This window comes from Ctenocephalides felis, unplaced genomic scaffold (assembly GCF_003426905.1).
Source record: "Ctenocephalides felis isolate EL2017-DRISC unplaced genomic scaffold, ASM342690v1 CF-g0.4_SCAFFOLD_03573, whole genome shotgun sequence".
In the NCBI taxonomy this organism is placed as follows: domain Eukaryota; kingdom Metazoa; phylum Arthropoda; class Insecta; order Siphonaptera; family Pulicidae; genus Ctenocephalides; species Ctenocephalides felis.
This window is the reverse complement of record NW_020539727.1, coordinates 21,689,285-21,705,254: the sequence shown is the minus strand read 5'-3', so window position 1 is coordinate 21,705,254 and position 15,970 is coordinate 21,689,285. Positions and strand designations below refer to the sequence as shown.

At 31.0% G+C, this 15,970-nt stretch overlaps 1 protein-coding gene and 1 pseudogene across 1 annotated transcript; one reads left to right on the top strand and one right to left on the bottom strand.

Annotated features, from left to right (window-relative positions):
- The first annotated feature begins 720 nt into the window (after positions 1–720).
- On the top strand, positions 721–14,734 carry LOC113389770 (potassium/sodium hyperpolarization-activated cyclic nucleotide-gated channel 1-like). The gene is made up of 10 exons (XM_026626777.1): positions 721–910; positions 3,184–3,298; positions 3,366–3,602; positions 6,335–6,506; positions 6,593–6,830; positions 10,892–10,987; positions 11,050–11,241; positions 11,301–11,390; positions 13,087–13,220; positions 14,678–14,734. The coding sequence occupies exons 1-10, from the start codon at positions 721–723 to the stop codon at positions 14,732–14,734; spliced, it is 1,521 nt and encodes a 506-aa protein (XP_026482562.1).
- On the bottom strand, positions 14,652–15,765 carry LOC113389137 (annotated as a pseudogene).
- Between the last annotated feature and the right edge of the window lie 205 nt (positions 15,766–15,970).

Here is a 15,970-nt window from a genome sequence, read left to right as displayed (position 1 = left end):
CTCTCAAAAACAGCCCATTTTTTTAAATTTAGCTCGGTATCTCCGAAACCTCTGGGCCTACCTTTGCCAAAAACTAATCAGCACATCTCCCTATCAATAGGAATCGAATGTTTTTTTGAACCATTCAAATCGGTTGATCCGTTCTCTCAAAACTCGCTTTCTATTATTTGCACTCTTTGCTCCATATCTCCGTAACGGCTGGACCTGCCTTGCCAAAAACTAATCAGCACATCTCCCTATCGATAGAAATCGAATGTTTTTTAAACCATTCAAATCGGTTGATCCGTGCGCCCGAAAACGTGGACGAAAAAAGCGGACATACAAAACACACACACACACACACACACACACACACACACACACACACATCCATTTTTCTGAAGTATGCCAAAATGTTCAGAAACCTTCAAAACGTCGAGAAATGTAAAAATTTTTGATTTCGATTTTTGGACGATTACTATAACTTACCCTACGGGAAGTTAATATATTTGCTTACATTCCACACGTCATCTCTTTTAACAATCCTCTGGTAAGAAAAACTGGGCAAATTCCTTCTCAAATAATCACAAACATAGTCGACATGTGCAAAAGTTGGACAGGTAACTTTTCCAGCAACATTGAACTTAATAACTGACATAGTAATAAATTATCGTTACTAGAAAATGCAAGTTCAATTGTTTTTTCCCAAATGTCAATTATCATTGAGAATTGATTTTTACAATGGTGAGAAGAAAGAGATCTCGATCAGATTCAATAGACATAAAAACAAATAAATTTTCTTTCGATTATCATGTTTGTGATTTGAAAAAGAAAAGTAAATCAGGAGACGATGGTCTTCCTCCTTTGTCACCAAGTGCCAGTTTTGGACAGAAATTTAGGAGGTTTATCCAGAAAAATGTCATACTTAACAGTAAGTAGAAAGATTAAATTTCATTTATTAACTTCCCGTAGGGTAGTTATAGTAATGGGCCGAAAATCGAAAATGAAAATTTTTGCTTGATTTCTCGACGTTTTGAAGGTTTCTGAACATTTTGCTGGCATACCTCAGAAACTAAATGGATGTATGTGTCTGATTTTTACTTTTAAATATGATGTCGAGTTAAAAAAGAACCTTTAGATTGCTGCAATAACATCAAAAAGTCAAAAGAATGTTGAAAAAATATCACTTTTACTGGATTTGCTTTCTAATATCCAACCGTTAACAAAAAATCACTTTAGTTGGTTTTTTCATATGTTTAGTTTCTTCAAAAGCTTTTGTACAAAAAAAATCCGGTTCGATTATGTTAAGATTTGGCAAAGTTAGATCCGTGGCGCTAGGGTACGAGCTTTGGTCTCGCAACCATAGGGTGTGTTTTGTATGTCCGCATTTTTTCGTCCACGTTTTCGGGCGCACAGATCAACCGATTAGAATGATTCATTTACCATTCGATTCCTATTGATAGGGAGATGTGCTGATTAGTTTTTGGCAAAGGCAGGTCCAGCCGTTACGGAGATACGGAGCAAAGAGTGCAGAAAATACAAATCGAGTTTTTGAGAGAACGGAGTATCGGATTTGAATGATCTAAAAAACATTTAATTTGTAATGATTGGGAGAAGAACTCTACTGACGAGCAATTAAAAATATTAGGAAAAATGACTTTACTGACAAGCAAAATTTTGCTTAAAACTTATTGAAAGAAAAAGGGACTATACTGACAAGCATAATGAAAAAATTAGAAAAAAGGACTCTACTGACAAGCATAATGAAAATATTAGAAAAAAGGACTCTACTGACGAGCAAATAAAAATACTGAAAATATTAGAAAAAAAATTTAATTTTTATTAGAAATAAAAATACTAAAAATATTAGAAAAAAGGGACTCTACTGACGAGCAAATAAAAATACAGATAGGAAAAAGGGACTCTACTGACGATGAAATAAAAATTTGTATGAAAAAGGGACTCTACTGACAAGCATAATGAAAATATTAGAAAAAAGGACTCTACTAACGAGCAAATAAAAATACAAATAGGAAAAAGGGACTCTACTGACGAGCAACTTAAAATATTAGGACAAAAGGGACTCTACTGACGAGCAAATAAAAATATAAATAGGAAAAAGGGACTCTACTGATGATGAAATAAAAATATTAGGAAAAAGGGACTCCACTAACAAGCAAATAAAAATATTGGGAGAAAGGGACCCTACTGACGAGCAAATAAAAATACACATAGGAAAAAGGGACTCTACTGACGACCAAATGAAAATATTAGAAAAAAGGGACTCTACTGACGAGAAACCTGAAGATTTGTAAAATGACAATGAAATTTTAAGAAACTTTAAGAGAAAAGAAACTTTACTGACTAACAAATGAAATTTGAACCCGGGAAAATTTGGCAAAGGCAGGTCCTGTCATTTCGAAGATACAGGGCTAAATATGCAAAAAATAGCAGTATTTGAGTGAACTAAGCGTCCGATATGAATGATCTAAAAAACTTTCTGCGATCTAAAAAATTAAAAATTCAAAATTCAAAAAATTACCCAGGCTAAGCACAGTCTAAGCGCCACTCTGGTACAAATGTTTACCCAAGTGCGTTCAGACTGTTTATGTACCGGAGCACTTTTCCAATTTTGTGAGAAAACTATTGAAAAATGTGAAAATGCCGCCAAGCTAAGCACGGTGTAAGTGAAAATGTCGCACAGAATTTTTGAGCAATTTTTCAATTTTGTGCAAATTAGGCAACTATTTTTTTTTGGAAATTGAATTCGAAATGAAATGACAATTGTTAATGTATTGGAGATAAATTGATTTATGATTTACATTTAATAAGATAGCAAAAATAATTAAAGTTACACTATTTGTTATTAACGTTTAAAATTTTTCGAACATTTCATTACGGTACGGGAAGTTCCAGCAATTTGCCTTAAGGCACGATGCCATACACCACTAGTTAATTTTTGTATTGTATTTTAATGTTATTAATAAACAAGTGGTAAAAAAAATGGATAGTAAAAACATTCATTGCTTTCTTTAACGACACTTTAAAAATGACCTAAAATTCGTCACTCTACACTAGAATACCCGCTTAAATTGCACGAGAAAATTATAAATATTTTTAATATTTTTATAATTTAATTTAATTTTAATATATAACATTTAATAAAGTTTGCAGATATTTAAATAATATTCTTTTACAATTTAGCAAGACATCCCGAAACAAAACTCCACTACAGGAGCCAAGCTGCCTTGACAAGAGAAATAACCAGGCATGTCAACTCCAAATACTGGTACATCATCCATCCATTTAGTAGATTCAGGTAAATAATAATCGAAATTTCCAGTTGACTCTATAAATCCCTTACTTAAGTCAATTTCCTCCTCCAGGTTGATTTGGGAGATGATAATCTTCGTAGTCCTCCTAATGTCCCTAACTTTGGCGCCCTTCATGCTCGCCTTTTACAATCTGGAGTACCTCAGGGGAGCCTCAACAGTCGATTTCATGTATGTAGTTTATACCATAAATGATTTCATCCTGATCCTGGACATTGTCATCAGCTTCAACACAGGAATACAGCATCATGCCACCAAATTCGTGTCTTTGGACGCCAAAGAAATAGCCTCGTAAGTTGTAAAAGATGGTGAAAGTAGTAATAATTAGTGCAGTAAACGGAGCTTTATGGGTCTGAATTTTTTTACTGTGCTCCAATTTGCATGAAATTTTGGAATTAGGTTCATCTTACCCTCAAGTTCAAAAGTGAAAACTATTCGGTGGAATGACACCCCTTCTCAATTGTGTAATTACGTTTTTCCAAACTAACGTCAGAAATCGATAGAACTAATTATAAGAAAAAAATGTCTAAAAAGTATAAGAAAACTAATACTTTTCAAAGTTACTGGGCACTAAAGATTCATATATTTTTGGCGTTTTACCTCATTTTTTTGCAAATATCTCCTAAAATATACATTTTAACGAAAATTATGCAATGAACAAAATAATGCCAATAAAAATCCCAATAAATCGGTGCTTTATAAAACGTTCTAGGAATAATATTAAGCAAGATTTGAAAGAGCAAAGTCGTTCTTTATTCCGTTCAAGATTTAATTATTGTATTTAAAGGCATCTAGTGGCGAGGTTTTACATTTTATGCATTTCGGTGACATTGGGTTTTATAGTGCTCAACATAAGCTTTAAAATGAGTGCTGTTACAAGTTTTTGTGTGTAAAATATGTGAGCTATCATGCAAATAAGAAGCATATACGATGTTGTTTTTTCATTTAAATCATATGGTTTAATGAGCGCCATTTCCACCAGAATTCAAGTAATTCACATTCCATATAGAATTCACTTCATTATAGACATCTTGATGGGTTCTATCAGATTCACTACTTTAGTACAAACTATTTTCAGAAAACTCACGATTTTATAAAAACTTGTTTTCCGATTTTTTTAAAAATCGAACTTACTTTCATTATATCTCAAAAAGAATAAAAGATAAATAGATAGAAAGAGATAGAATAGAAATTGAAAAATAGATAGAATAGAAAGATAAATAGATAGAAATAAAAGCATATAGATAAAAATCAAAGTGATCTTTCTGGCTTATTATTGTTTTTTATTATTTTTCTTTCACACAAAAATTGACAGAGTTATGATTGTTTAAAGAGTGCGCGGCCGCGCAGAGTATCTCTCGAGCCCTTCAACCGTTCGCCGTTTCAAAATGAAAGGAGTTACGAAAAAATTATGATGAAAAAAGTTGTAGCCCTTTTATTAACCTTTCAAATGGTATATTACAAATTGTGATGGAGTCAAAATTAAAGGAGTTATGACCCGAAAACTAATCGCATTTTTGTCGAATTGTGTCCATATTTCGAGCAATGTATAAGTAAGCAGAATAAAAGATACGTATAATATATATATATATATATATATATATATATATATATATATAGTAAAATCTCGACCTATTTATATGTATGTATATACCTATAATTCGAATTTTTGGACGATTAATACTGCAATTTAGTACATGTATGTAATGTAATCGAAGAAAATATGTACGTACATGCATAAGGAAGTTTTAATTTCTTAATAAACATTGATTTTCGTTGATATCTATGCATGTAATTGATATTTTTAATGAATACACAACATTATTCTTCATACATTCGATTATCCGAATGCCCACCGACAACAATTAGTCCGGTTAATCGAGGTTCTACTGTATATATATATATATATATATATATATATATATTTCCAATCCCACGATCATACATTTCGAAAATAATTTATTTAAAAGACGTTTTAGCAGGATGTCTAATATCTTCACACAACGACACGGCCATAAATAAAAGACTAGATAACAATTCGCTTTGCAATGACTATAAAATAATCCTCGACCATTTCCAAAAACACCACCATATCTGAATAAAGCGTGTATTTTATTATTTTATTATTTTACTAAAAACATATGTTTGCCAGTCTTTTTACACTTTCGCAAAATTTGTAAACACAATTCATTCAGTATTTAGACGTTAGTCAATCTGTACACACTAGAATGTAACCAAAACTTGTCAAAAAATAATTAGTTTAAATGTTCCAGTTATAAATAGCTTGGTTTATCACAGTGTAATAGTGTAGTGCATTTTTGTATAATTAATTTCTGTAAGTATTTATATATAAGTACTATAACTTTATATTCCTCCTACATTTTACAGTTTATATACATACAGTTTTTTTACTTGGTGTTACTGCCCGATTCTAAATAACTCATCAATATATATATATATATATATATATATATATATATATATATATATGCTTATGTGTATTTATAATAAAAACGTATATTTAAGAATAGTTTTAAGAGTGGATATGGTAATTATTTTCGAAAAATTTAAATACCATTCATATCATTTTCAATTTCGTAATTTTCTTTCAGTTTCAAAATAATTTTTTCGAACTATTTTTCATCAAAGGGTTGTTTTCAAGGGTTAAAAATTTGTTAATCAAGATAGAAAACCTAAAATATTATTTACTTTATACGTAATTCTTATTATATCATACCGAAATTTGTAAGTGTTTTTTTTCAGTTTAGAGGTTGTTTGAAGGGTCTTATGTGAAAATGATTTTATTGCAAGGTAAATGTATTAAAAAATATTTCTTAATAATATCCTTCAATATTAAAAACGTTTGCTAGCGATAAAATGGCTCAATGTCCACTTATTCATTAAGGAGTCGCAACCCGAATTGTTTTCACTTTTGAACTTGAGGTTAAGATGAAGTAAGCAAATTGGAGCACAGTAAAAAAGTTCAGAGGTTATACCCTTTTTTTCCTAAATGGTTTTTGCAGAGATTACAGTCGAAGTCGATTGACTTTGGATTTGATAACATCTGCACCCTTTCATATTGTATATCTGCAACCCGATGGTCAAGGTTTGTTGAATTTGCTTGCAGAATGCACGGATGTACTGATGATTTTTAGGATGCACCAGTTGCTTAAGAATTTTGGAAACATAGTACAGGTGATATAAAACCCAATTATTTTGTACATCATAAATTTATCATATGTCATTTATCATATGTCCTTTATCATATGTCCTTTATCTAGATTATGTTTCAAGATAGTACAGTGACCAGGATTGCAAAATTGGTGGTACGTACTTTGCTGAGCATCCATTGGGCAGGATGTTTAACCTACTATATACCCAAATTTTTTGAAACAATCGACAGACAAGGTAGCAAAGATAGTTGGCTCAATAATTATGAAATTGAGACTGATAATATTGCTGTATCCACGTGGAGCAGATATGTGTTCTGTATGTACCATGGAGTGTCTTTGTTCACAGGTACAAAACTAACAGCAAACATAATTTTAACTTTACTAAGAAATACAGGAAATTCTTTATCTATTTTAATAATTTGAATTTTAATTTTTTTTCAATTAATCTTATTAATTTTAGAAATTGCCGTATCTATTATTCAATCCTATGTATTTGCTTTTTTAAGAACTCTTTATTCTAGAGAAATTTACTAATGTCACAAAATCATACATTTCACCTCTTTGATTATAATCCTTGACCTTTAACTAGAGCTTTAGGAACTTTAAGTCTAGCATTAGGTATAACTAGTGGTGTATGACATCGTGCCTTAAGGCAAATTGCTGGAACTTCCAGTACCGTAATGAAATATTCGAGATTTTAAACGTTTTCAAATATATTATTACAAACACTGTAACTTTCATTATTTTTGCTATCTTGTTGTATCTTTCATTTCGAATTCAATTTCAAAAAAAAAATAGTTGCCTAATTTACACAAAAATTGAAAAAGTGCCCCCGCATAGTCACAGTCTAAACGCATTTGCAAATAATTCTGTGCGACATTTTCACTTATACTGTGCTTAGCTTGGCGGCATTTTCACATTTTTCAATAGTTTTCACAAAATTGGAAAAGTGCTTCATATATAAACAGTCTAAATGCACTCGGGTAAAGATTTGTACCAGAGGGGCGCTTAGACTGTGCTTAGCCTGGGCAATTTTTTGAATTTTTAATAAATGATTTATGAATCTAAAAAACTTTCTGCTTGTATTGACAAAACAATTGATTTTCATGATAAAAAAATTATTACATCTTTTTTTATTTTCCATAAAATATTTTTGTAATTTTGGATTAAAAATTGAAAAAATTACCCAGGATAAACACAGTCTAAGCGCCACTCTGGTACAAATCTTTACCCAAGTGCGTTTAGATTGTTTATGTCCTGGAGAACTTTTCCAATTTTGTGAAAACTATTGAAAAATGTGAAAATGCCGCCAAGCTAAGCACAGTATAAGTGAAAATGTCGCACAGAATCATTTGCAAATGCGTTTAGACTGTGACTATGCGGGAGCACCTTTTCAATTTTGTGAAGATCTGACAACTATTTTTAACTTCCCAAAGGAGAAGTTTATGTTTTCATAAAAAATCCGATTCGCTAATTTTATGTTTTCTCGACGTTTCAAGTCATTCTGAATCGAATGAGACCAAATTTAAGGAAAAAGTATGAGTGTGTGTGTGAACAGATTTTATGTCGTAAATCGACGCTTTCTCAAAAACTGCTGGACCGATTTCTGAAATTTAAAAGCCATTTTAATGTACCTCGATGAGGACTATCGTTTGTCAGATTTGTGCGACGATCTGCCAAGCCGTTTCTTTGTAATTTAAAAAAATGTATTAAACTTTTCGTCCACATACTAAGCTCATACTACCGAAATCAAAAACTGTTTGAACGATATTAGTTGGGAATGATACTGATTAGTTTTAGGTGAAAATCTACCGAGCCGTTTTCTTGTAATTAACTGTTGAAAGAAAAAATTAAGCCGATTTTCATGGAACTTTTTTTGACGATATATATCATAGTCTTATAGAAATTACTGAAATATTACGGCTTTATGACAAGTAGTTTAACCCTTTCTTTGCATGATTTTTTCTATTTTAATAAAATAAATCAGGGTGATGTAATTAGTGCTCTAGATTAAAGGTAAAATATTTTAAAAAAATCCTAATGTAAATAGAAGTATGTATTATGTAATAAACAATATGATGGAAATTTACATCATCATGCATTGCCACATATCTGGCTCAGATCTACATAAAATATGTTGTTTACTCAATCTTCTTTACTCTTTATAATAATTTTAAAAAAAACAATCATTATTTTTATTGATACATTTACTGAATTGGCCCATTGTAAGCAAACTCTTTTTACGTTCACCTCTTTCTTGAGCATTTTTTATAAACATTCCAGGAGTTTATAATAGCTCGATCAAATAGATAAAAAATATGCAAATACCACTTTTTAGACCTCTTTGTTGCATGATTTCTGCCCAAAAAGCTATACATGATATCTATTAGGTTGTCAAATTTTTCCTTTCCGCTTTTTTGCTCTTGGTTTATAATACAAAAAGGCGGATGGGAGATATTTGACAACCTTATACTTCTCCCATATGTTAATTGTTCGAACTTTGGCGACCAGTATGACCTTGTGCTAGGAATTTTGAATACTGACATGTAGAATAATATACCAAAGAACTTATACAAATCATAATCATAAAAAAAAACATTTACAAAAAATTCTTTGCCATACATTACAAGTGGAACTACTGCATAGTGATGTAAATTTCCATCACATAGTTTTGGGAATTTTATTCACAGTGTGTTGATATAAATTGTACATAAAACAATAAAAACATGAAAAAAAACCCTTTTCTCACTCATTTTCACTTTTACTGTATTTTATATCTTCGTTTACTTTCTTGTAACAAATTAAGAACTCGCTTATTTTTTCCAGTGACGTTTGCTATTTTTTAAAAATTGCATTTTGTTCTACGCAATAGTCGCCTAAAATGTTGTCAGGAACAACAAATTTACAGTACAAGGGTTTTTAGTACTTTTTTTTGTTGACTAAAATATTATGATTGAAATTTCCATCGTCATGCAAAGAAGGGTTAATTTTAAAAATTCATCAAAGTTTGAGAAAACGAGTAGTTTTTTGGCGCTTGTTAAAATTAAAATAAGACGATTTACTTGGTTTATCGATAGAGTACTTGGTCTTAATGAACATACTAAACCATTAAAGTCTTAAACATTAAAATGATTGATTTTTAAAAATTTGCTTCTAGAAAATACTCTGAGTTGACGTGTTCGTTCGTTTTCAATTATGTGTAATAAATCCACTTGGAATACTTTGAATCACTCATAAATTAATTTGTTTTTTATTGATTAAGTCGATTATTTACACATATCGAAAAGTTCATGTAACCTCATGGCAAAATATCAATACTAGAGAATGCAATACCGATAAAAAAATTCAATACCGGTATTTCGGTAATTTTTTATTTTAAAACCGGTAAATTACCGGTATTTTAATTATCTTAAAAAAACGTAAACAAAATTGAAAGTTACTAGTACAAAATATAAAAAATGTATATACAACTACAAATATATGCAATTAAACAATAAAAATAATAAAATATTACAATAAGTTTATTTTTTTAAATAATAATTTAACAAAATTATATCCAATTTAATTAATTCATTATCACTATCGACTATTTTGAGTACTTTTCACCAAAAACAAACTTATTAGTAAGAAAGATCAAAAACTCATAAAAGATCATATTACATTATTATAATAAACTGTATTGTCTGTATCCGATATGTTAAATTCGTATAATCTCTAATATTTAAAAAAAATAATTTTTCTACACTAATTTAAGATCGGATACTTTGTCAAGATAAATAATAAGTTACTATAATTGTTGAGTATTGTTATTTAAAACAATGTGATGCTTCTATAGTATTTTCAAACTTCGAAACGGTTCCGAAAAATAATATTTTATAATTGCAATAAGAAGCAAAAATATTTAGTATCATAATTGTTATGTATAAAGTTAGAAAAAAATAATGATTACGGGGGGGGTAATATGTATACATATTACCATATATGATATAGAATATTTTAGCGCAGATATCACTTAAAAAACTGTTACATTTTTACATAAGATGAAACAAACATTATTATATATCAGTCCAATTCTATTTATTGTAACACGATATGAAGCCCTTTGGAAAGCAATAAATATTCAGTTTAATGACGAGTTGAGATAATATTTGACATTTGTTTATCCTATATAATCACTTGAAGATATAGCTGTTTATGCAATTATAGAATTTAAAGATAAATTTGTTCCGAGAAATTTAAACTTTAGTGTATTTTGTATCAAATAGCGCTTATGTAAAAATACCGAAAATATCGGTATTTTTGGGGTAAATATCGGTAAAAATACCGCCGAAAAATCGGGCGGTTTACCAATAATTCGGTATACCGGTATTGCATTCCCTAATCAATACCAACTAGTTTGGTTTTCAGGAGGTTCTACAGCATTTTCCTCAACTTCCATGTACGACAAATACATGAGCTGCATCATCATAATTTGGGGAACAGCCCACCACATGAACGTTTTTGGTAAACACAAACAAAAACCACATAACTGCAGTTGATTTGTAATAATACCAATAAATTTTCAGTTATCATTCTCCAAATAATGATCGGTATAGACGCCTCCCAAGCCAAATACGTGGAAGTGCTAAATCAGCTCAAACAGTTCATGAGAAACAAACATCTATCAGTTGTTGTTCAGAAGAAAATAATGGCATATTTCGAGTATAGGTTCCAGAAATATTATTTTCATGAACATGCCATCATGGCAACTTTGTCAGGTAAGAGGGTAAAATTTTGATTATTGTGTGTTGGTGGTAATTTTTTGGTGATTTTGCAGAAAATCTGCACAAGGAAATAATTTTACACAGTTGCAGAGCTCTTGTTAGTAACGTGGAGCTGTTTCGAGGACTTCCTAAAGCTGTTATAGGTAATAATTAACTAGTGGTGTATGGCATCGTGCCTTAAGGCAAATTGCTGGAACTTCCCGTACCGTAATGAATTATTCGAGAAATTTTAAACGTTTTCAAATATATTATTACAAATACTGTAACTTTCTTTATTTTTGCTATCTCGTTTGTTATATCTGAGCAAATCAAATACAAATCATAAATCATAAATCAATTTATCTCCAGAACATTAACAATCGTCATTTCATTTCGAATTAAATTTAAAAAAAAAAATAGTTGCCTAATTTACACAAAATTGAAAAAGTGCTCCCATATAGTCACAGTCTAAACGTATTTGCAAATAATTCTGTGCGACATTTTCGCTTATACTGCGCTTAACTTGGCGGCATTTTCACGTTTTTCAATAGTTTTCACAAAATTGGAAAAGTTCTCCAGACATAAACAGGCTAAACGCACTTGGGTAAACATTTGTACCAGAGTGGCGCTTAGACTGTGCTTAGCCCGAATAATTTTATGATTTGAATTTTTAATCCAAAATTACAAAAATATTTTATGGAAAATAAAAAAGTTGTGATAATTTTTAACTTTCCGTAGGGCAAGTTATAGTAATCGCAAAAAAAATCGAAAATGAAAAATTTTATATATCTTTAGGTTTCAAAGGTTTCTGAACATTTTGGCATACCTTAGAAAAAATGGATGTATGTGTGTATGTGTGTGTGCGGATACAAATTTTCGTCGACGATTTCGGGAACACGGATGAAGCGATTTGAATAATTCAAAAAACATTCGATTCGTATTGATAAGGAGACGTGCTGATTAGTTTTTGGCGAAGGCAGGTCTAGCCGTTTCGAAGATACGGAGCAAAAAGTGCCACAATCAGTAACTCAGTTTTAAGAAAACCGAACTCCAGATTTAATAATTCAAAAAACATTTTATCTATATTAACAATATAAAGAACTGATCAAATTTTTATGAAGGCAGGTTTAGCGGTTTCGGAGATCTAGTAAAAAAGTAAAAAATGCCATTTGGCGGTCAAAAATGATCATTAGACATATGCACGTCAAATTATCAGATATTTTATAGAGATTTTAACAATAAGTATACATTTTGTTTACATTCCTATCGGTTCCGTACCAATGCTTATCCGTTAGACGGCGACGCGGCGCTTACGCGCTTCGATATTTCCTCTCTATGCAGTTAAAGCAGTACGATTGCTTTGAAAAAAAGTTCAGAATTTCCAAAATATTTCAAAATAAATTTTTCTTCAAAAAGACTTTTTTTCAAAAAAAAGGAAATTTTTGTCAAAAATTTATGGTTTCTCAAAAATCTATTTTTTTCAGAGTATTTTTTTTCAAAAATGTTAACCCTTAAAAAAAAATGTGATACGGAAAGTTCCAGCAATTTGCCTTAAGGCACGATGCCATGCGCCCTACTAGTTCTTTTTTTTTCAAAAGTTTTGGAAGTCAAGTATAATTTATTTTTATTGTTAAAGAGGTGTTACGTAACAATTGCCACATTATTTAATCAATTTATAAAGAAAATATATTAACATATTTTAAACTAAATAACAGTGCTCAAAACCAAAAAAAAAACAAACACACTTGTCAATGTCGCCCGATTTAAATCTATCTTTTGCCCTCTACTTTAAAATAGTATCGTAAACAACTACTTGCATGAGATAATGATAGTAGACTAATATAATTTTACCCTTTTCAGGAAATATAATTGGATACCTAAAACAAGAAATTTTCCTAACCCATGACGTAATCGTCAAAGCTGGTTCCATTGGAACCAGCATGTACTTTTTGTCCTGCGGGACAGTTGCTGTAATTTCACCATTGGGAAAAGAGGTGAGTGAAAAAATAGACGTATGTGTTAATGTATGTATGTGCGGATACAATCTTTTGTCGACGATTTCGGGAGCACGGAGCAACCGATTTGAATGGTTTAAAAAACATTCGATTCCTATTGATAGGGAGACGTGTATTGATAGTTTTTGGCAAAGGCAGATCCAAGCGTTTTGGAGATACGGGGCAAAGAGTGCAGAAAATAGAAATCGAGTTTTTGAGAGAACGGAGTATCGAATTTAAATGATCTAACAAACATTCAATTTGTAATGATTGGAAGAAGTGGTTATTAGTTTTTGGCAAAGACAGGTCCAGCGGTTTCGGAGATACAGAGCTAAATGTGCAAAAAATGGCAGTTTTTGAGTGAACTAAGCGTCCGATTTGAATGATCTAAAAAACTTTCTCCTTGTGTTGACAAAACAATTGCTTTTGAGGATAAAAAATTATTACACCTTTTTTTATTTTCCATAAAATATTTTTGTAATTTTGGATTAGAAGTTCAAAAAATTACCCAGGCTAAGCACAGTCTAAGCGCCACTCTGGTACAAATGTTTACCCAAATGCAAGTTAGACTGTTTATGCATGGAGACTTTTCCAATTTTGTGTTAAAACTATTGAAAAATGTGAAAATGCCGCCAAGCTAAGCACAGTACAAGTGAAAATGTCGCATAGAATTATTTGCAAATGCGGTTAGACTGTGACTCTACGGGAGCGATTTTTCAATTTTGTGTAAATTACGCAACTATTTTTTTGAAATTGAAATCAAAATGAAATGACGATTGTTAATGTTCTGGAGATAAATTGATTTATGATTTATGATTTACATTTGATTTGCTCAGATATAACAAGATAGCAAAAATAATGAAAGTTACAGTATTTGTTATTAACGTTTAAAATTTCTCGAATATTTCATTACGGTACGGGAAGTTCCAGCAATTTGCCTTAAGGCACGATGCCATACACCACTTGTTAATTAATAAAATCCAAGATTTGTTTGGAAGTATGTTTATTTATAACAAAAAAAAACTAATCGGTTAATAATATATATTTACAAGCTAATAGTGTGGTAAGACATGCAAGAACATTGTGAATTCATTAAAATAACATATATAAATTAATCGATACTGATTGAAAATATAAAATTGAAATTACATAATACAAGTTATCAATAATGTCTTGATAATAGTTTGAAAAATATTTTTTTTAGGATTTAAATTGATATGAAAAAGCAAGCTATATATATATATATATATATATATATATATATATATATATATATATATATATAATAAGGAATGATTTATATTGTAATAATAATTTCAAAGTGTCGTCAAAGAAATATAAATCATAACTGTTGTTATAGAAAAAAAATATCAATATATATGTATATATATATATATATATATATATATATATATATACATATAATCCTGCTTTTTCATATTATTATTTATTAAAAGTCTTCATTTTCATTTTCTAATGTTTTCCATAATCAAATATCAACAATTGTCATTTAAAAATTACATCCTAATCTATCCTAAATCTAATTATTTGGTTTATTTGGATCCTCAGAAGGCTCCCCATTAGGCCCCATTTGCCTCCTCAGCGACTCGATCAAATCAGGATTGGAAGACTGCATTTGTTGCGCTAATTGATGCCCAGCTTCTATCAAAGCCTCCATCCCGGGAGCACCTCCCTGCACATTGCTTCCCATAAAACTCATCATGTTCTGCATTGCCGGATCCGATAACATATGCGTGGCCATGTTCATGAGCGTAGGGTTGTTTAGGAGCATGCTAATATCAAAAGGAGCACCTCCAGGTGCTGAGTTTGATGGTTGTGGAGCGCTTGCTAGTTTTTCCTCAGTTAAGGTTAGGTTGTTTTGGTAACTTTCATTCTCCGGTTCGAGTTCTAGGGCTTTTTTGTAACTTGTCAAAGCTTCTGCGTGTTTGTTCAAGCTTGAGTAAGCTAGACCGAGGCGCCCATAAGCTTTGCTGTATGTGGGGTCTATGCGCAAGGCTGATTGGCATTCTTTTATAGCAGCCTCGTGGTTGTTGAGTTTGCTGTATGCAGCTGCACGATTACAATAGTAAACAGCGTTATTAGCATCCAGGATGATGGCTCTGGTGTAATGATCCAAAGCATCCAAGTACCTCTCGCTTTTCATCAAGTTATTACCCTCGTTCTTCAAAGCTTCAGCCTCAGCTTTGGCTTTCTCGATAGCCTTCTGATTTTCAGACAAATGCTTGTTGAATATATTAATCAAAGGCTCGGTGTTAGTCTCGGGGACACCGTCATCATTACCTAGATCATAAGCCGATTCTAAACATTGCACAGCCACTTCGAGGCTCTCGCAGGAATCAGCACTCAGATGATTACTTGACAATTCATCTTTGAGGAAATTCACGAAACTGCTCACTAGTTTTTTCGCATTCGAGGACGTCATAACGATCAGAATTGTATTAAAACGAATTTAAGTGTATATTTGTCGTGTGTTTATAGTTATGGTGTAATTATTTGGCAAATGACACGCAGAAATAACGCAATACAAAACAATTTTGACATTGAGGTTAGTCAGCCGAGTAGTGCTGCCACATGGGGAAATAATCGAAGAGTAAATGCCGGCGCGGAAAATTTGAATTTGAAACAACATGTTTAAGATTTTTACATATATTATATATATATATATATATATATATATATATATGTACATATATATAGATATATATATATATATATATATATCAGTGTGA